General features: G+C 32.9%; 1 protein-coding gene across 1 annotated transcript; it reads left to right on the plus strand.

The window, feature by feature from the left end:
- Positions 1 to 3,234: 3,234 nt before the first annotated feature.
- Positions 3,235 to 20,678, plus strand: LOC124357057 (alpha-crystallin A chain-like). Its single transcript, XM_046808458.1, has 3 exons — positions 3,235 to 3,481; positions 17,992 to 18,156; positions 19,604 to 20,678. Exons 2-3 carry the CDS (start codon positions 17,995 to 17,997, stop codon positions 19,934 to 19,936), a joined length of 495 nt encoding a protein of 164 aa, XP_046664414.1. The 5' UTR covers positions 3,235 to 3,481; positions 17,992 to 17,994; the 3' UTR covers positions 19,937 to 20,678.
- Positions 20,679 to 24,060: the final 3,382 nt, after the last annotated feature.

Here is a 24,060-nt window from a genome sequence, read left to right on the forward strand (position 1 = left end):
TTTTTGGTACTTTGGGATTATACCGACCACACCCAAACATGAATCGTTATTTGACATTTTGCTTCTACTGATTACTAGATTAGCGTAGAAGAATATTTCGTCAATATAAAACAGGAATTGTCTTATCGCAAACCCCTCCCCATCCTCAGACAGAGGTCAAAGTCGAGCGGTCTAGTAGATAACGTGATCGTGATTGCAGAGTCTCGCCGCCCGTTCAGCTGGTGCGTCGCTTTGTTGTACTTCCGTGTTTTACCCCTACATTTCTCCAAACACAAAAATTCAACAAAAACAAACATTACCAAACAAAAACTAAACTCTTTATTGAAAAAACCACACTCAAAACTTGTTTTTATTCTTGATCACACTCTGCCACCCAAAATGCGAGTGCCTCCGGCCATCAGCGCTGATGTCAACGAAAGAAAAACATCCCTCGAGATAGTACCTATCAGTAAAATATCAAATTCTAGAGGGGCTGATCAGAAATATAAATTGAATTGTAATGGAAAGGCAATTATGTACCGTGCAAAAAACTTAAATAATCATGTGATGCCGCGCGGCCTGCCTTAATCGGGATTCTTGAGAAAGATAAGATAACAGCGACAACAATACCGATCACAATACCTGGAAATTCTAGTAAGTTTGTAATTTTGTAATTAAACGAGTTGTTTTTTCGTTCTATCATGTTTGTTTCTATAAATTTATATTTTTGTGTTCTTCATACTGGTGTGGTCGGTATAATCCCAAAGTACCCATTTTTTTCTTAAACCTTGCGTTTCGTCCAAAACCCTCTGTCACTTTTCGCATAGTCACACAAAAAATAACTCGGCACTTTTCAACATGGATTTGATTTTATCTCTGGCAGTAAAAGGGTTAAATTCACAGTACATTAAGGTACTTTTAGAACAGCGTATAAATAGTATTTACATTGCAATAGAGGGTTTATTGATCATTTGTGCAATCTAAATGTAAAATTTAATAATAACTTCGTCTTTGCAATCTGCATTACACTATTGATCAATCACTTTACAATAATTTAATATTTTCCTAAAATTTAAATGTTTACAAATATTTCCATCTATTTTATGAACTACAGCTGAGAGTGATAGCAGCTGTTAAGTATCAGTTAACTTTGTATTGCGTGTCGTAGCGCAGATGCTGGATCCAATGTAAACATTCCAAAATTAACAACAATAATTAAATAAATAAAAATTAATCAAATAAACAATGTAAATTGGGCCAAAATTGTAAATCTAAACCATTCTCCAATCCACTTGAAGACACACAAAAAGTTTTATTAAATTGGTCCAGACGTTTAAGAGGAGTTCAGTGACACACGTGCGCAGAAGATATATATTTATAAGGATTTATGAATACCTTGTGGTCAGAGAGAGTTTAGCTAAATTGACATAAACATTCTAAATATTATACAAGAATAAAAAATAGCATAATCGGCTTGGTTAGACAAAGAGATAGTGTTTCCAGCCAAAACCTTTTCACACAACTACTATATAGTAGCCGAAACTTGCAACTGGACGGAGGCTCCAAAAGATGGTAAATCTCTGAATCTGGGAACTGCTATAGGCTGTGAGCTGCCAAAGGTCAGTGGCTGCCGAAGGCCTGAATTTGCAAGATGCCATGAGGTGATAGAGAGAGTGCTCATAGGTTAGGAAATGCCAGAAGCCGATACCTGCCATATACCGGAGATTCTGTCAGAGAGCTGCAGAAAGCTCTCTGCCAGAAAGGATCTGCCAGGAAACTGAAAGCTCCCAAAGCCAAGAGCTTTGGGATTGAGATTCAATGTTTATTGTAAAATTAAATTAGGCTATTGCCATTTATACAAATTCAATTAATGTAAATAAAAGTTGTTTGACAGGTATTTGCTCTTCCGATCATATGTTAGTTTTGTTATTAAAGCGCATATGTGACAGATACGGCCAAATACAAAATAATCGAATCGTAGAAAGTAGGGGCTCTGTGGTGTAATGGTAGCACATTCACCGGCAAATGAGAGATCCGGGTTCGACTCCCGGCGGAGCAAGTACTTTCTGTGATTCAATGTTTATATATATATATATATATATATATATATATATATATATATATATATATATATATATATATAGCGTAATTTTCGTTATAATTTACACAGAAAGAACAACATTTTGAAGTTCAAAACACTAATATGTTTTATTCAAGTGTTTTCTTCATATTCGTTGTTTTGTTCGACACTAAAATATTTCAAACTTTTGAAGGATGATCTAAAACTTACAATTTCTTCGATGATGACCTTCGTTTTCAGGCCAAGTACATTCCATCCTGAAGCGGCCTGTCTTTAGAATACAGACATGACCTTTCATTTAATAATTAATTGTAACTTCATGAATTCTAAGCTTATTTTAGAATTTATGATTTGCTTGAACGATTCTAGAAATTACACAACTGTATGGTTTTTACCGGATGGTCTCTGTTGAAATACTAATTGTAATGCATTCTGAGGTAAAACATTAAAATGGAGCTGGGATATTTGGGCTTCTGCCAATGTTCTTAATTTACACCAACGATCGCAACGATGAATTACAAATTTATTTTTTATTACTGAATGGTCTCGTTTGGAGGCCAAGTGTATTACATCATCAGGTAATGCGTATAATTAAGAGTGCAGAGATGGGGTTTATCCTGTGTTCGTCACTTACCTGTTGAAAAAAGTTTGGTCACTTTCAAAATTTGTTACCTTTTTCATGCATTTGCTTAGGATAAGCTATCTACTTTAGTTAGTTGTGAGTTTTGGCTGAAAACTAAAAGGAAAATGAAATTGTTAACATTACAGAATTTTAACCGTTTATGCAAGTCAAACTGCAGATGTCGTATAATTATTGGTTGTATGATCTTCCAACAGCGTATTTTGTAGATTTACTTTGTGTAATGTGTTTACTCGTTCTGTACGGAAAAAAGATAGTATTCTTCGTTAAAGTGTGGTTCATGTACGAGTATAATATGTTATTTACACCAATTTTACACATCCTTATTTGCCTAAATATGACTGCCTTAATCAACTATTCGTAATCAAATACAGATAAAATATTTTGTCATGTTATTCAGTTTATTTTTCAAATCTTGATTTGTTTGAAGAATTTGCTATAAAAATATATTAGTGCAATATCTAAACAATTGGAACAAATGATAGGTTTTTTTTATATACTTAGTGTAACAAAATGTTATTTTGTAACTCTTTGAATCATATTGAATGTAAAAAAGGTTCTCTTTCTTCCCGCCAAAGTAGCAATATAACAATCTAACAAAATTCTAAACTCAAGACGGTATTGACTCATTTGGTGCTTCACACTTCACAGTAAAAGGCTGATTAATTATTAGTAACAGCATCAACATCATCTTAGTTACTGAAGAGCGTAATCGGGCTTTCTATAGATTTAACCTGATACCTCATTAGGCAGAGTGACTTTGATCAGACATCTTTAACTTTGTAAGTATAAATCTCAATAATTATAAATGTAATGTGTGGGCTTTTGCAACATTTAAGGTATTTCATTTGATACATATTCAATTTAAGCTGTATTATCTTACATATAGGCTATGATTTATTCTCTACTTTATAAGATCATTGTAAAAACACGATGTCAGTACTGTACAGTGAATGTATGGAAATGTGTTGTTTATTAAGCCCATAGCTTACAAGACAGCTATTCTTGTCATGTTTAACTGAAGCCTGTGGAATAAGGTTCATTTACTAGTTTTAGCCTAACCTTAGAACAATATTTTTTTGGAGTTTTATTGTTTAATATAAAGTTTAGGGGTACACACTAAAACTATCCTAAATTAGTCCTAAAATATTCCTGGTAAATCTTAAGCTCAGCGACTACTCTGTGTTAGTACGAAAAACCTTACGGCGATCGGAGCGGTAGTCGCTGATCTTAATATTTACCATATTCCTGATAATGTAAACTGTCATCATCAAAAATGTTAGTGAGAAAACATACTGAAAAATTAATAATATTCTGAATTGAACCTAATATTTGCTTAATGTAAAAAACTAGGGGAATGGAAGAGAATCGGATTCTGGGTAGATGAACATGGAGGTAGGGGTAGGGTACGATAAGCGGACCCGGTTTTTTATATTTGAAGGATGTAGTCATTGATAACTAATATTCGCATCTCAAATCCTAGACTAGCTTATAAATCGATATAAAAGTATCTATAGTCCTCAATAACAGTCATATGTTTTAAATTAAAATATGAATTTAATATTTACAGTGATCAAACAAATTATTATAACCAAAATTAAGAAAACTGAAGACGACTATATTTGCTCCTCTCAAAGTTACAGTTGTCTCTTTCTCACAAATTTCACATAATGGGTTTTTCAGTACGAGTCCAACATGTTGAAGCCACGAAAAACATGTCTTATCTTTCAAAGCAATGTCGTGTAGTTTTCTAAAATTGATTGCCATTTTTAATAATCAAAATTGCTTATGTAAAATTTAAATATTACCCTACGTGTATTATTTGGAAGTGTTTACAGCTGTTGATATAGATTATTTGGTACTTTGGGATTATACCGACCACACCAGTATGAAGAACACAAAAATAGAAATTTATAGAAACAAACATGATAGAACGAAAAAACAACTCTTCAATTACAAAATTACAAACTTACAAGCATTTCCAGGTATTGTGATCGGTATTGTTGTCGCTGTTATCTTATCTTTCTCGAGAATCCTGATTACGGCAGGCCGCGCGGCATCACGTGATTTGCACGGTACATCATTGCCTTTCCATTACAATTCAATTTATATTTCTGATTAGCCCCTCTAGAATTTGATATTTTACTGATAGGTACTATCTCGAGGGATGTTTTTCTTTCGTCGACATCAGCGCGGGGCAGCACCGAAGGTGCTGCCGAAGCCCGCGCTGATGGCCGGAGGCACTCGCATTTTGGGTGGCGGAATGTGATCAAGAATAAAAACAAGTTTTGAGTGTTTTTTTTAATAAAAAGTTTAGTTTGGTAAATGTTTGTTTTTGTTGAATTTTTGTGTTTGGAGAAATGTAGAGGTAAAACACGGAAGTACAACAAAGCGATGCACCAGCTGAACGGGCGGCGAGACTCTGCAATCACGTTATCTACTAGACGCTCGACTTTGACCTCTGTCTGAGGATGGGGAGGTGTTTGCGATAAGACAATTCCTGTTTTATATTGACGAAATATTGTTCTACGCTAATCTAGTAATCAGTAGAAACGAAATGTGAAATAACGATTCATGTCTGGGTGTGGTCGGTATAATCCCAAAGTACCGATTATTTAAGTTAATAGTTCAAATAATTAATCAGTATCGATTGGTTATATCGATGGTTATGATTAAGTAATATCGTTTGCCAATTCCGATATAAAAACCGGGTCCGCATATCGTACCCTACCCGGAGGTAGAAGTAGAGGTATCATGATTACCACCATGAGATGAGGGCTGTCAACACAAAAAATACAGTAATATAAACTCGCCTAACATAACTAATTGGATGTCAGAATTTACCTCAACCAGCCTATCTGAGAGTATTGTTTATAGTTTTACTGTTGTTACTGGAGTTTTTAAACTAATGAAAACTCATCTAACTTAATTACCTGTTGAACCTACATGAGGGCCGACCAGCTTCGCCAAGGACTGATCGATCTATCTGAGAGCCAACCGGCATAACAAAAAGCCAATCTGTCTACCTGAGCCAACTGTCTGTCATAACTTCCTTATTTGATGTTTCCTCACCCTAAATTTTCTCTTTTTACATTAGTGTACACTATAGGAGGAGCTCTGAACGATTGTTAATGTAAAAAATTGGTGTCCCTAAACTATTTAAGGCAGGTGTACACTATAGCAAGTGTCATGTAACAGGCTTTGTTGAGTTTGCATGCAAAATTTCAAATGTATAGCTCATTTTATTCTTGATTCGTCCTGTGGACATATAGACGGATAGACAATCATACACGAGAGGAATATTTCCATCCACTTGAAGGCAAAAGAGAAATTGGTTAGCGTATTGAGTGATAGGCTTCAGTGATGCTGATCCAAATTCCACGGATATTACCTTCATTGAACTCATTCTTGTCTATGTAGAACCAAATTAAGTTTCATGCAAAATTTAAAGTAACAGATGAAATTTTTCTTGAAATATCTTGCCACATGATACATTCATGTTATTGTTTATTAAATTTCATACCAGTGCAAATATAATAAAAGTTCTTGTATGGAGAGTACTACAACCCAAGAGTGCACTGAAATCACACACATAACCCTAGAACTGGCAAATCAAATCTGGCAAAAACTGGCATTATTTTGTCAATCTGAATTGATTTATGAGTGGAAATCAACGTCCAGATACAAAACACTAAAAAATAGCCTGCATCTGAGGAAAAAAATGACTGCCAGTTCAAGGTTTAACATGGACTTTTCACTCTTTTATTTTTTCTTTTTACTTTGATGAATAAGAATCTCATATGATTGTATTCAGTTTGATTACAAATTTATTTATTCTGCTATTTTCTCATTGCCATCATGGTTACCCATAAGACCAATGTAAATATATTCGATAACGCTCAGTCACAGCGTTAACGAGTGACATGCACTGTCATCAAACCCAGTGTTGCTTATAGAAATGAAGCTTCAAGCAAAATTTCAATTTTGTTGGTAAGTTCGTTTCTTGAGATACCTTGCGATTAGCAGACAGATAGATGGACCGACATAAAATATTTCTAGTCCCTGAGTTGAAGGCTGCACCATTGCTCAGCTTATTTACATTAAATAGTTAGTATTGAAATCGTTGTGTCCATTAGTATTGAAATCGTTGTGTCCTCTTGTTGAAGATGTGTGTAACATTTCCTCTAATAAGCAAATTAGAACTATAAAATAATAACTCGGTGCTAAAGTCTGTGAGTTGAGTATATATAATATAATATAAGACACTTAAAAAATGTTGACTACTGGGTTTACAATGAAAGACAATCAATGATTTAAATTACGTGTACTACCTACTATCAGTTTGTGATTACTAAAACATGACAAGTCTAATCTTAACGAAACTATACATAATACTTAACCGAGAATGTGTATTGTTTAAGGGTTGTGACATTACTGACAAGCATTACTTAAATTCACTGTAAATCATAAATTTACTTCAAATTTTTTAAGTTTTAAATATATTTTTTAAACAATATAGGTACTACATACAGTAAAAAGTATTTTGAAACAGTACAGAAAACATATAAAAATTCACAAAATATTCTTTTATAAGTACGAGTAAAATTATGTGTAACATTCTGCATTTAGAGTATTGGTCATGGCTGTAATATACTTTTGAAAACACATAAATGGTTGCAAATGTTGACTATAGCTAGCTGCAGTTCACCTTCCGCATAGTGCAGCTTCTGAAATCTGATACTGTTACATGGCTTCCTGGAATCTAGAAGCCACAAAGTTTTGTTGGACCTCCAGATGGACGTGGGCTCTAGATTCCAGGAGTTTAGTCTGTGATAGTGTCAGATCAGATCAGATACTGCATTTAGCAGAAGGTGAATGTAGGTATAGTTAACATTCACATTGAATAGGAACCCTTCCCACCACAGCTATGTTACATAAATGGTTGTTTTTAAAACTTGTGCCATTACAGTTTATGTGCCAGATTGAGAATTATCTTAAAATGAATGTTACAAATTAATGAAAAGTTTACTACGTTCAAGAATTTCATTTTGGCAATGACACTTGTACAGTATTATAATGTACCTTATCAAACTTGTGTGTGTGATTTTTTTAGTTCTTAATCTCCTGAGTGTTTTTAGGAGAGTTCTGATGTTTGCAATGAAAACATATTTCTCTCTAATACAGTCACGTATAGCCTATGGTGTTGCTGTCTATGGAACTACTACTAAAACAAACCTAGATAAAATTTTAATATTGCAAAGAAAGCAATTCGTATTATGCTCAAACTTAGTCGGATGATTCTGTGAGAGACGCTTTTGTTGAACATGGCACCGTGATCAATTATGGCTTGTATATTTATCAAACTATATTAGATTTCAGGACAATCGAAGAGTCAACTACAGCAGTAAACACAAATCATCATCATTACAACACTCAAAATTGTTTTGCTGGTTATAACAAACGGACCTAATTTGGAATTTTATTAGAAATCAACCTATATTGGATAATTGGATAGTACTTTTTATTAAAATTACCAAATATTATCAAAAAAGAAGATAATATGTAAATATTTCTTTAAATAATCTAAACAAATATCTTACAAGTCACCCTTTTTATAACACTGATGAAGTTTTATATACACAGTTAAATTAGCAACAAGAGGCAGAGAAAATCGTCATTCAGTACAGAAACAACATATGTGCATACACTTGTGTCATTTCTGCACGGAACGAAATATTCTAATCCAAATTTAACAGAAAGAGCATCATAGCACATGTGTCATTTCTACATGGAATTGTGCCCCTACTCAAATAGAACAAGAAAATATAAAAAAGTGAAATTTGAAAAAAATGTCACGTGTTGTTTTTGAAATGACAGATTCAGTTACAAATTGCTGTTTGGAACATAATTGAATTGCCCAATGCTTTTTGTGGCACACCAGAAATAACCTTAGTTGGCCCTTTAAATATTTGTCACTAAATGTTTTAAAGATTAAAATCATATAGTTTGATGTGTATGTTTTTGTTTTTTAACAATTTTCTTTAAACATTCTAAGTATTTGAATTTTTTTTGACGATAATCTATAAGGTTGATCGCACTTAAGATTCATAAATTTCAATATTAGTTGCAATAATATGCACTATTTACCCAGTGTTATATTCTAGATTCCCTCAAAATTTATAACAGCAAAAAATAGAAATAAGCGTTTTATTACACAAATTTAAATCGCTTACAGGAACAATAATTTAGAGGTCGTAAAATCTTCGCCAATGTCTTCATTTTCATACAAGTATTGGTGGGTATGGTGTTGGTGTGTGTGTCTCAAAGTTGGGGGTAGTGTTGAGGGGGGTGTCCTACCCCCCATGTCTACGCCGCCCCGACCATCGCGACGTAGTGTAGCGGTCATCCATCTGTTTTGTCCGTTCAATACCGCTCCCAGTATGGTTATACCAACACGCTGCCCCACATTTCAATAGTATTCTCAAAGATAGATTGGCTGCAGATGATTCCAAAGAGAATCGTCAGGATGCAAGAAGTGAAGATCGTCCCAGGAAACTCTCCGGACGCTTTTCTTTTAGGACGCGGGAGTTAGACTGGAGAACCTTGGAGTTTTTTCCCGAAGTTTGCTTTCAAGTAGAAGAAAGCGTGAAGATCTCCCTTAGACTCTCTGGGCGCCTGTCCTGTTGGAGTTCACAAAGGTGGATGTGGAGGACTCCTCTGCTGATTCAGGAGTTCAAAGAAGGAGCTCTTTCGAAGCCTTTTCGGAACCTTTCGGAAGTTGAAACCTCTTGTTGTCTACTCCGCTGGGCTCTTCAAAAAAGTCCTGGTGGTTGGGACTTTGGTTGACTTCCTCTTATCTTCCTGAAGACGAAGCTGTCTCTAGCAAAAGAGTGGACGACTGCTGCGGAGTTTTCTCTCCTTCTTCGTTAGAACTCTCTTTCAACTGGGTGGATAAACTCCTCTTAGTGTACCTCCTGAACTTGCTTTCGACCCCTCTTTAGACCTTTCAACTAGATTGAACCTCGATTTGTTTAAAGTACAAGAGCTCTTAAAACACGTGCAGCAAGCTCAAGCCTTCAAATAAAAGACACCTAGTTACCACGGAAATAATTAATAATACAGAATTTTAAATTTATTTGGTATCCATGAAAACAAGCAAATATCATTGTTTAGAATAATTAATTGATATTTTATTTAAATTTGTTACAGAAAGAAAATTATATTAGTCAATGTTTATGCCTCCCAAAACTATTTAGATCCAATAACTCAATAATATTAGTGGCCATTATGGTATTATTAGATGACGTTTATGCAGTCAAATTGTTTTTCATACAAAATTTCTGTAATGGAGACCCACCATTATGTATTCATGGGTGAAAACGAACTCGAAAACTTATAAATAGAACACTTTAATGTGTGGTATCAGTAAAACATCATAGCTCGGATTTATATCCCTGTATTAGAGAACTTTCTTGAAACACGTTATCTTATCGCGCTGTAACTTTGGTTGTCCGTTCCATAGACCTTGTCTCTACTGATATTTTTATGGTTGCTTTAATTCTAAGGTTGCCTAACATCGACTGAATACTCTAGAGTGAGTCTAGACGTCTACAGACAGTAACTCAATAGTAACAGCTGTTGGAGGAATCGTATACACATTTAGTATAGCCACAGTTTACAAAACTCTACAAACAGACCAAGTATCAAAAAACCTGTCAGAACGCAACGATGGCGATATCGCGGACAGTCAATAGATAGCCCGGCTTCACGTTTTTTATTCCCTATAGCCACTGTAAATATTCCGTGCCATAGTGCCCAGAATTACCTATTATGGGTACCTCACGTGCATATATTCACAATTTTGTTCGTTAAATTTTATTTGATAACAATGTTTAAATAATATACTTAATACACTAAGTGCACTAAAATTCAGATAACACTATACATTGCTATTGCTATTTACTTTACTATAATTCTTTGAATATCCTGTTCCATTGGAAACTTTAGGATCTATACCTATTTTCCTTTTTGCTCCTAAAAAAGAAAATAATATGGCTATTGCTACAATTTTCAATAAAAATAACCACGTCGGTCCAGCCATTGGTACCAAAGAACAACATTTTATTTTTTATTTATTTATATAAAATTGCAGAACAACTATTAGTTTAGTCAAGTAAGCTTCACTGACTTAAGTAGTATGTTTTACATCAATGTGACCAGTATTTTACAGCTAGCATCAATGCGTAAACCATGTATATTATTTATGTCAATACTCAGTAAACTAATCAATTGATGCCCTGACGATAAAATGGACGTTTTTCTCTATTACCACTGGTTATATCATATGTGGATCTCATTTTATCCAAGAAAACTTGCTAGTTTATAGGTAACATAGAAGAATTTGCTGTCATATCATGTTATTACTTTTCGTGGAAACACTTTTTAATATAAGATTATTTCATACTGCACTTATTTATAGCGAAATAGTAGCGGAGTTTAGACATTTCGTGAATTTAGTCTTCAAAGAAACAACTCCAAATTAATTTATTTCTTCATGACATCAACTCCATGAGCACGAAGACCTGTTATCCATTTACATTACTATATTTAATCTAAAATAAAATATTAATAAAAATATTAATGTAACTGGCCCATGCAATCCAATACATGCAATGTATAAAATAAGAGTTTGAATAAGTATATATTTCATCTTCATCCTTCAATGAATACTTGTATATAGATACGAATACAGCTTTTGAATATTTTTTAATACTATTAGTCCAAATTAATGAATAGTGTAAGTTTGAATTGGATTCTTCCAGAGAAATTTTATCCATTTCAAAAGTATTCGAATTCATTTCAGGTATTTGAATACTACTCGATCCTGCCATCACTACGTTGGTGCTCAATAAAAACTGTTTACATCCAAGTTCCGATCAGGAATATTGGCACAGCTGACCAATCTTCCCCAAGCGCTATGTCCATGCGGAATGGCCAGCTCTGTAAAGGAGCTTATGTAAAACATCACAGCGCCAGTTCCCAGCGAGAACTGAAATGACAGTTGGCTGTGATGAGTCCCGAGCCTCGATGACAAGGATCTGCACCTCTCACTCGTAATTAGGTACAAGGGAAGAGGTAAAAAGATTAGCTCGCAAGCCCCGCAGAATCACGCCCCAACTTCGCCCGCTGCCGCAGTTTTCGCGTAGTTTTAATTGAATTCATCGCTGCTTCTGCGGCTTACGGGAAGCCTCGCAACTGGCTAATGAAAAGAAAAGAAAATTCCAATGGAAATTAGTTTCAATTTGTTTTCCATTGATAAAGTTTCACAAGTGGATTTAGCTTCTTTTGTTTCCCGGCTTTTGAGCGCGGAATATGAGGAAACTATTACAATTCTGGAACAATTTGTCACATCGTGATTAATGATGAGGATTATTTAGAACAAGGAAAGTTGCAGTGTAATATCATTGGTTGTTTTGTGATTTGGCTCTATTCACTGGTTATTGGTTTATTGATCCTTGTGTATCATTATTGATTTAGATATTACACATTTCTAAGTCCTAACTTAAAATCATGGATCTGGTTCAGATTTTGATGTCAACAAAATCAATTTAGCATTGAGAACGATGAGAATGTTGGACTTATTGAATCGTTACAGGAAACGATACAGGACTAGAGTGTTTGATTATCATCAGATAGATTAAAACGCTGCCCTATAAATACATTTTTTATAAATTAAAATAGGATGCTATGAGCAATGGATTTATTGGGTTGTACTGTTTTCTTAGTTAATTACAACACACATTAATTTGAATTTAATGAACGTGTTAATTCAAAGGAGAAATTGATTTGAAAATTAAACTTATTTGAGAACACATGTGTATTTGAAAACCAAAGACAGTGCATACAGTTCTTACAATTCTTTTTGTTTTCAAAATAAAATTCATTGACTCACACACAAAAACTAAATAAAGAGTCTGATTAGCCATTCCAAAATTAAATTTCTTATTCTAAAATTCAGCTAAAAATTCGTTAACAGAATACTTTTCAATCTTGATCGAAAACTGTAATTACTGTTTAACTTTACTCTAAAATGATTGAATATTAAAATTTAAATTAATCGAAATCCAAAATTAAATGCTTCTGCAAATAGCAGCAAATATAAAAATATGTCAACAATCTCTAATTTATAAAAATTGTAAAAATGATTCAAGAATTCTATATTTTAAACAGTCAATATTAAAAAAGCCAAAATGTAAAAATTGCGCCGGGGAAACAAGCAGTTTTTGTTCGCTTGGATCAGCTACGGTTCCGACCCAGCCAATTCCGACACAAGACACTACTCGGTGCCTGATTCCAACACAGGGAAATAGTCATAGGTCAATTGTCGCTAAAATATCTTACTCTACTGTACAGGATCAGGATCTATATGATGTTAGAAACAGATAAAGATTGTTACTTAACTACGAGATTGGTGAATATTCTGCCCAGTACGATCTTCAATTTTATAGCTCAGTGTAAGATTGGTTGAGGACTAGATTTGCTGTAATACTACCAAGTATAATCTTACATTTCGTGCCAAGTTCAATGTAATCTAAAATGAGCATTAGTTTGATTGAAGTACTACTCCTTTCTAACTTTGAAAAGTTTTGAATCTTTTCTTATTTTACATCCTAAATATTTCTCAGAAGTCGTAACCATTGTATAGTACCAGAAACAGGACACAAATTAGTATAAAGTATAAATATGCAACATACAATGGTCTTGTTTAGTTCATAGATAAGTTCTGGTTTTGAAACAACTGTTTTTATAATGGTTATAATTCTGCTAAAACCAGATACGGCTTGGATTTTTGAAACAAAATCTTACAGCAGTCCTTTGCCGTTGTACATGATTTCTACAGACATTAATACTTGTATGGTTTTTACGTAACAGACTATGAACTAAAATTAACTATGTTGTGTTGTTTATTGTAAAATACTTTTGGACATGATGCCAGTTAAGGGTTACAAAAATTCGGTAGCAAGTCTTCAGCCTTTTTCAACAAATTTTGACAAAGATTTTGTGCCTACCCCAAAAGCCACGAGTAAATTGTTATTTACTCCGCCACGTCACTAACTGTGCTTTTAAGAAAACTGAAAAGAAAACAGTACTGGTAAAATTTAATTTTCACTAATGACAATAATTGAGGCCCAAACAAGAGATGATCAGCTGTTTCACTGGGCAACGAGATAGAAACCTCAAGTCCAGCAGATAAGAGCCAATTTACATTATGTAACCACACAACTTGATTTGGCTTGAAATCAATAGAGAAGTTTGCTCTAAGAAATCAGTCGTCAGGAGGATGTCGAAATCGGAGTGCACCAAAAGGGTTAAAATGTGAAATTATAAATGTTTCTCAGTTACTTTTCTTAGCTTCACACACTTAAAACTAACCGTCAAAGAAGTAAATAAATGTTAATTAGGTGCCAACGAACTATATTATTCAGACTCTTATAGTGGTGACTTACATACTCATTGTTCATGTTTGTCTGTAAGTTTGGCTATAGTAATTATATAACTATTATTTGTGTCTGAAGGTTGGTTTTATGAGTATCACGATAGGTAATATATAATCTGAGACAAATATTGTAATTTTACAATATTAACCCTTTTAATACCCTTCCTTTTCGACCACCACCAATTCTTTCTCAGAAAATATTCGTTTATTCATTTATAGATTATGACGTCATGTATTTTTCCACGGCCTTGTACCATTAGATTACACTTTTCTCTGCGGATGCGATAGATTCAACACTTTTCCAAACATGAAACATGGTTATAAATTATTGCATTTCTGGGTAGTGTAACAAAAAGGATATTGCTCCAAAGCATATTTTGAAATGATGGCTGAATATAACAAGATAAAATACGCCACACCACTTATCAAGCACCAGGTTTCGCAAAATTCCAAGACTACAGCTCATTTCTTTCTTGAGATGATTCAGATACAGATTTTTACGTACCCTTGGCAGACGAATGGAAAATTGAACCTGCCTAGCTTACTAAGTGATAGGCTTCAATGACACTTAGCCAAATCCCATGGATGCTGATGCAAAGAAAGAATTTGTATTTTCGAGCATCTCGAAAGACAGACTTCGCTGACGCTCAGCCAATAATGACAGCCTATCTTTACGCGTACGTCAGACGTGTCGTGCGTTCTGTAAAACTCACATGCTGTTCAAGTTCAAAAAATCTTTATTTAATTAAGAATTTACATATATTATTACATTTCATATGCCAACATGGCACGTGCGAAATTTAAAAAAAATCAATTTTACACACATTTATATTTATATCAGAGTCATTCAGCTGGCTGTGGTTTTACTTTCTGTCTTCAATATATGACTTGTGTAAAAGACAAACATACACTTTCACCTACACATTCATATGGTTACAGGTTGGTAATATATCTATACTTATATAAACAGAATAATAAATAAATAACTAAGTGATTTATATAATCCAACATGGCAACAAAAAAACTATAAAGATATTAACGTGACAATAAATAAATACATTTATAATATAAATTTTGTAATGGTTAATAAAATCAATAATTAAACAAATATCCAACAACAATACATACCAACAAAATCTAAAAATCCAATAAATAAGTATTAAGAAATATGCGTCATATCCATTATCAACAGCAATTCCATTAATGTATTAACAGCAATTCAAGCAATAAATACAAGGTGGTCCATCAGTCACTCAGTATCCATTTAAATCTAGTTGTAACATGTCAGCTGTTGCAACGTGACAACAGTATTAGGTTGTGTTTAAATTATGTTGAAATTAGCATCTTGTTAGAAGTGGTTTTGGTAGATTAGGTTTTCTAAATAATTAAGTTAACCATGAATAATAAGAGAACGTGTTTTTATTCATCAGCAATGGTGGTTACATGATCATAATTACAATGACGTAGTAGAGTCATTTGTAAATCAATTCCCAAACAGTAAACCATTATCACGACAATCCATTCATGACCTAAATAAAAGGTTTGAAGTGACTGGGTCTATAGCTGATCTTCCACGATCAGGTAGGCCTAAATCTGTTACAACAGAAGAAAACGTCATGACTGTTAGCGCAAAGTCTTGTCCAATCGCCATTAAAATCAACCCGAAGAGCGTCAAGTGAGCATGGTATATCTACAAATAGCATTAAAAGAATGTTAAAAACGTTAGGGCTGAAACCATATCGGCCTACTTTACTGTAAGGTCTGAATGAAGATGATTATGACAGGCGAATGGAATTTTGTGAGTGGAACGTAATAAGACAAGAAGCTGACAATACATTTTGTGGAGCGATGAGGCAACGTTCAAACTTAATGGTCGAGTAAACAGAAATAATTGCGTGTACTGGGATTTTGAAAACCAACATTTAGTCATACAGACTGAATTAAATGGCCGTGGAGTATGTGTGTGGGCTGGAATCTTTGCTGGTGGGCTTATTGAACCATTCCTTTTTAAACAACCGGTTAATGCTGTTAATTACCATGATATGTTACATGAGATAACAGTTGAATTGGAAAACGGTCCTGCATTTGAACAACTAAAACCTATTCGTGAAAAATTAATTTGGCAGCCAGATGGTGCACCTCCTCACTACGGGAACAATGTGAGAGATTTCTTGAATGAGACTTTTGCAGAATTGATACTAAGACGAGTATCCATATACCATGATACTACATGAGACTTAGTCATGTTTCAATGCCTTGTCTAGCACAAAACAATAGTCTAATTATGTAATAATATTAGTTTACAGTTGACTTTACTCCTGTACAAGAGTACCTATATAAAAATTTGAATAATGATATTTTGAATTGAATTCATTACTGAAGCGTTAAGTTATTTAAAGTACAAACAGCAAATTTAAATTCCACTCCATGTCATTGTTTTCATCCTACACATTTTTTAGTGGACAGTTTCCAGATTAAAACTTTAGTACACATATTGAACCATTTAAGTGGAAAACAAAACATAGATTTATATTTTATGCTTGGTTATTTTAAAAGTGTTTTTGTGTATTGCAGTTTCTAGTGCTATTAATAAATGTATTATGTATTAGTCAAAATTATCACAGTTTATGAATAGACTATTAAGAATACTCCAACCATACTCATATAATGTTACTAAAGCTTTTAATTGATACTACTTGATTTTCTCAATGTTCTTCTTACATTTCTTTACATTAAATTTATGAACATTCATCTTATTAAGAGTTTATATAATTAATGTCTATTCCAGATAGGGGAAGGATAAACTCAATAGGTAACCTTTTTAAAATTAGAAACATTTCTTTCATTTTGTCAAGTCTTTGAACGATATCAGCCACCTTACTGTGTTCAATTCTTATGTTTTGTCCGTTTTGACAAAGTACTCTGATGGCCATGAGTTCAGTAATTCAGTTCAAATGAAATCATCACCGATGGCATTTTTTCTTGAAACAGAATCCAACTTTCATCTAAATTTTCTCCATTTAATTGTTTACTTAAATTTACTAATGAATAAGATGGTTGGATTATGCTTTCTAAATATTTGTTTTTAAAATAATTTACAGTGACTATCAAAATAATTAATTTTATCCTTCATGAATTGTAATCCACATCCTTGACCTACAACAAAGTTCATTTGAGGTTCTTTAAATCTCAGTTTTATTGTGAACTGGAGATGCATTGTTCAAGAACATTTTCCCTTTAGGATCTTAAAAACGATTTTAAGGGTACGGGGAAATTTCTTTGCATAGAAAATAGTTTAATCATATATCTCCATAACTGGTTGAACTTGCTCCAAAGCAGGTAGCAGTCTGAGCCATTATACTGTCAAACATCTTACTTGTTCCATTAAGGTTTTATGAAATTGATTTATTTTCCAAAGAAACTGATCCAATTATTGAAGTAAACATTAATTTTAATGGTTTTAAGAGTTTCATTTTTGTAGGAATTTGTTCGACTGGAAAAAATAAATAGGAATTGGGACATATTTACCTTTAATTGGAGTATGATCTTAAAAATTGGAACTTTTTTCCCAAAAATGGATGTATGGTTATCACAATTTAGCAGTCATTGTGTCAACAAAATATTGCCATGGTATCTTGTGATCAAAATAGCACTTAGATTCCCCAAATTCTATTATCATGTTTCTTTAGTATAATACAGTCGACAGAACATTAAACCAGGCTAGATTTATCACCTCAACTATAAAAATATGTTGTTTGTATAACTTGAATTGTAAATCAGTGAATATTTTTACAGGTCATGATGCAAGATATTCTTCACATGATGAATAAACCTATCTTCCTTGATCGTAATTTTGGGAGTTTAATTTCCTCTCCATTCTTCTATTCAAGACCTCATCGTCTTGTCAGTCCTGAGCAGAGTGGCACATCCAAAATTCTAACTGACAAAAATAATTTCAGAGTAAGTTACTAGTGTATGTCCATAGTAGATAAATAAACTACTCATCTCAAATATTCATGTGTAAACTTATTGTGGTTATACGATTAATTTTTAATGTTTTCAAAATAAATAAGTTCACTGCTAAAACCAGTTTAAAATATTTACTTATGTTAAATTATAAGATACCTCAAAACCATACATTTTGTTCTTCAGTCAAACAATTTTTATTTACAAATGTAACCAATATTGCTATGTATTTTGTGCACTCTCACATTCAGTGCCCGTTAAAATGTGCAGACTACATCAAAATTCTGTTAACTTTCTGGGGTTTGCTTCTATTAAATCCAAAGTTTAATGAGCACTTTTAAATTTGTAGACAAGGAAACACAACAGGATGCAGTCAACTGTCTTGTGATATTGGTAATGGATGGTCTTGACACAATCTACAGTCTATGTTTCCTTTGGTTTATCCAAAGCATTTGCTAGTATTGATCACTTTACTTCTAGAATCTCAGTAGCTTTGGCATTTGTGATGTAATTCTTCAATTAATAGCTTCTTATTTTACCAGTAGGAGCCAGCAAGTACAAATATCATCACATTATCAAGCAATGTGGCTCTTAGTTGTGAAGTCCCCCAAGGATCATTAACAATAAAGATCAATTAAGTCATTGTAAAAACTTAAGTTACAGTGCAGAAGATATGTATAATCACTTTTAATCAAAGCATTCATCGATTTCAACTCATTGTCTCTATTTCATTATTTGTTCAACACAATCTTAAAACAAATGCAATTTCTGTCACATTTATTTCTTCAAATGACCATCACATGACGTGAGCAGGGCAATTATTATTATTGATGATAGAATTTTAGACGATGTGAATTTTTTTCTTAGAATCTTCATAAACCAAGATCTCAAGAGCTAGCTGTACCTACTGGAACAATGTTAAACCTTCTGCACTTTCATGATCCTATTTATGGAACAAGTATGGAAGATGTCTCATTTTAAAGATATAATTAATATGCATCCAAACTCTTTGTAGTTTTTTATGTTTATATGAGTTATTCAGAAAAATATCTCGACCTATTTTGCAGCCTACTTTATCATTTAAACATTCAAAAAGGATACACTTAAAGAACTACTTGTAAATTAATTCATTGAAATGAATGAATGATGTATGGTAAATTGAAACATTAAAAATAAGTATTGCTAATCAGGGCATAAACTAACCCATTTTTTAAATTACAGTTGCTTATAAATTTTGAACATAAAATTAATGAGTTGTTAAGACGTACACAGTCGTACAGAAATGTGGTGAAAGGACAATTATATGGTGGTTTCATTTATATTAGTTTTAAACTAATAACATACAGTATGTAGCACAATACAACAAGCTATTAATTTGTCACAATGATTATATTATACTACTAGTTTGTTTCAAATAAAGATGATTATTATTTTTTTACAGATCAGTTTGGATGTGCAACAGTTTAAACCAAATGAACTGAGCGTGAAAGTAGTAGATGACTTTGTGGTCATCGAAGGTAAGCATGGAGAGCAAACTGATGATTATGGTTTAGTTTCACGCCAATTCACCCGGCGTTACAGGCTGCCTCCTGATGTTGATGCTGAAGCTCTTCAGTCCTCTCTGTCCTCAGATGGAGTCCTTCAGGTAGAAGCTCCCAAGAAGCCTCCTGTGCAGGGATCGGAACGTATTGTTCCTATTGTTGCTACTAGGAAACCATCTACTCCATTGTCAAGTCCTCTTCAACCTGAGAAGAAGGCTAAAATTCAAAATTAGAACTAACTTAACATTGCTGATCCTTTAATTCTTTCCAAAAGAAATTTCATTAGTAGTTTCATAATGGCATTTGGTGTCCTCCAATATCAAATAATATTTGAAATTGTGTGTGAGATTTCAAGTTTTAGTAAATTAGTAAGTAGGTATATTTATGCTTCACCAGTTAACACAATTAAAAGTTGTTTCTAAAATTTAATATAAAACAATGAACAAGTTAAATCTATAGATGTAAAAGAAGAGAAGCATTGTATAACATTTAATGTTTATCTGATAATAATTAATAAATCCTAGCTTTATTGTAGTTGAGTCTCATGTTAATTGATACAGGTATGTATAAGATGCTATTGCATTAGAGTCTAATCATCTGAGACCATACTTACTCTCTTATTTTTGAGTGACTGCACTTTGTCTATTGCAAAAAAAGTATCGAAGATCACATTCAGTAGTATAAAGTATTATTTTCATGATAGTTGAATTTTTTATAGCTATATACAAGATAAACTTAAATTTTTAAGTAATGAACAGAAACCATTTTGTAATAGAGCTAATAAAAAAGACTGTTTTAAGACTGATAGTTATAAGATGTTTTTATTGTTAAGTGAGCTGTAATTGCTGCTGTGAATGATTTTAAAAGTAGTTTTAATCTAGTACTTAAATGAGTTTGTATAAAGTTAAGGCATTTGTTATGTTTGTACACCGTGAGTATCCTCATATTAATAATATAATTTCCTTAAAACATTAATTTTGTCATTTTTTAACCTTCAGAGCACCATAATGTTAGTACCTACCTTTTCATCTATAAAATACAATTTCTTAGAATCCAAAACTACGAGGTTAGGTTTTTGTGTTTTTACATGCCAAAATATGAACAACACCCATATTTGCATAACAATTTTAAAACAATTGATTTTTGAGGAGCTTTTGAATTTATCATTTAAAAATGGTTGTCCGTTATGATTTATTTATTAAATAAATTAATAAATAAATCATGTATTGTATTTCATTCTTAAATGTAGGTTTCTGCTGCAGTCAGTGTATTACCTCAGCTCTGAAAAGACTTAAGCAACTCAAACATTAACTAACATGTTGACCAGGCAACCTGACATGTGAAGTTCAACCCATGGCAAACACAATCTATTCTTGTTGGTGTATATTATCCCAGACATATATAATCTGAATACTTGGCCAAGCTTTTAAAGGCACATTAGTAACTGCTAGTTGTACATATGAGGCTCTGATTTGTACCGATGCAATAGTTTCTTATAAGGAAAGTTACTAAATATAAATTAAAAACAATTAGTACCAACTGTCATTTTTACACTATAATTCATTAACACTGAGACACTAAAGTCTTAATTTTCTGGAGTGAACAACATTTTTGTGTTTGAGACAAGTTGTTATTTATAACAGTTTTAGCTTGTCCCATGTTAAAAGTGGAGCCTTAGTTGCGCGGATGGTAGCTGACCAGCATTATTTAAGCACAGGATGCTTGCCAATGAGACATTAGATCTAATAATGAAAACTATACAGTGTTAAGCGAAACACGTCAAAACTAGATCATGGATTGGTGATCCATTAACATTAGTAATGAATTAGACGATTAGTAGGGATGTATACATAGAAATGATACAGCAATATGACACCCTTTAAGCCCACAATCAATCACAGTATCTTTGCACTCACCTACGAACAGCATTGACACTCGCAGTCGTCACTGTCACACAGAGTGTATTTAAATAGGTCTCTTATACTTTAATCAATTTAAAGTGTAATATATCCAGATTTTATGCTGACATTCATTAATGTTTGATTTGACTTAAGTCGAGTTTTAAAGTGGTACAAAGCCGTTTTGTCTAACTTTCAAAATGTTGTCATCTTTCTTCTTTTTGCCACACTAGGCAGCCGCCTAGTTTATTTAATGTGTCCAACACAACCTCGATCCTCACAAGTTAAGTGTCGTCCACAGTTAAATGCTTGATCCAGCATGGTGGGTACATCACCATTTTTGCAAAGGATTTTGAATTAGCTGTTGCTTTATGTGCTGTTTTATGTTTAAAAATAGGAGGGTGGAAGGTTACATAACTATATAAACCGGTGTTAAGTATTACTGAAATATAAATGTATTTAAGAGAATCGATAATTTGATGCCAAAGTTGAATTTTTAGGGAGAGGAAGAAATACGAACCTGAAGTTTAGTTGTGCAAGCCTGGGAACACATTTTATTTCAATTTCATAGATGACACATATTACAATCACCCTCATGACAGGATTTAATTTTCTTATTATAAGGTTTCAAAATGGCAAACTAGGAAGTATATAAATAGGAATGAACACAGTAATGGCCATAATTTCTAACAGATTCACACTAAACTTGATACAGAGTTAACATTGATAAGAGTGTTTGATTTATTTAAGGTAATGGACATTTGCTGCAATGGTTAAAAAATTGTATCTAAACTATTTCCCAAGATTTGTGTGAATCTTTTTTTAAATATCAAGATTACACAAATTTACTTTTGCACGTTTTCTGTTAAATATTAAGACTTGAAAATTATTGCTTTAAAATTTTCATAAAGAAATTGTTGTAAATAGTATTTCAGCGAAAAACTTAAAAATGTTTAAGGATTATAAGTTTATTTAGAATAATATTTGTTTTTAAAAGTTTATAACTTAGAAGGCTTCGATATAGTGGCCATAACAATTTTGAGAAGTTATACGATAACAGCAGAAATATAAGAGTATATGATGACGTCAAATCATTTTATGTGTTGGAAGCATAAAGTTTTAGCCATAATAAAGTATTCCAAGGCCTGGACCGTACACTTGAAAGTAAAAACAAATTATAATTTCTGACCAGCTTCAACAATCTTACATACTGTTGCTGTTAGTTATCTTACATGAACTTTGATAAGTTTATTGGGAAATTTTCTTCAAAGAAAGCAAGACAATTTAATCCTTTATGTGTTACAGGATTTTTACCTACCGTTTTGTGCTCGCTTAAAATCTCTCAGCAGATGGGTCGTTTTTATTTTATAAATGCCTTACAGCTGACTTGGAATTATACTATTAAGTCAATTTTCACTTAATAAAACTTTTAAACTGTTTCCTTTGCAATTGCCTTCGATTATTCTTCCTCGATTAGGCTATATTATGTTGTTTTATGGTTGTCAGAAATTGACTTATTTCCTTATATAACGTTACGTCAAAACTGGATACATTTTTTAGTTTGTCTGAGGTATCATCTTCCGGTATTCTCGTAATTTTGTTGGAAGCATGAGTTCCTTGCATATTTAAATTGTGGACATTTTATTAGTAGATGCTCCGCAGTCTCATTCATGCCTGCAGTGCAATATATGCTCAGAGGAGTGAAATTTAATCAAGTTTCATTAGATGAAGGGTCTTGTTCACTCTCACATGTCCTATTCTTAATCTGATTTTATTTACTATTTCCCATCTACTAAGTCTCATATCTTGGTACCATGGCACGAAGGATTGATAGGTTGTATACTTTTATACCACGTGGCCTTTGTTGTATTTAGTACCAAGTTGTTTTTTTTCTTGAAGGATATTCATTTTTAGGAACAATTTGAGGTCAGATAATGGAAGGACCATATCTTGAACAGATATTCCATTCACTAGTGCTTCTTTTGCGAGCTTGTCAACAATTTCATTATATTTCAAACCTACATGTCTAGGTATCCACTGAAAGGTTATTCTGTTCTTGGAATTTATACAGTTTTTGATTATTTCTAGGTAAATTTTATCTTTTATTATGCCATCACATGTACTTTGTAGCGATTTGGTGGCAGAAATAGAATCACTGCAGATTAATTTGTGACAGTTGGGGGGAGGTTATTCATAAGCTAAAAGGACTTGTACAGAGTAAAACGCTCAATATATAAATCTATGCATTTGTTGAAAGTTTATATTTCTTTTCCACATTCATTTGTGGTATCAAAATTGCTGTCTGTGCCTTTTCCTGTTTTTGACCAGTCTGTAAATATTTTTATAATGTCTCTATAGGTTAAGTTGATCATTTGGTTAATTATCTGTTGGAAAACTTCTGGGGAATTATCTTTCTTAGTTATCATTTTGTCATCTATTGTATTATTAATCTTTATTGA

Source organism: Homalodisca vitripennis, chromosome 3, assembly GCF_021130785.1.
Source record: "Homalodisca vitripennis isolate AUS2020 chromosome 3, UT_GWSS_2.1, whole genome shotgun sequence".
NCBI lineage: Eukaryota > Metazoa > Arthropoda > Insecta > Hemiptera > Cicadellidae > Homalodisca > Homalodisca vitripennis.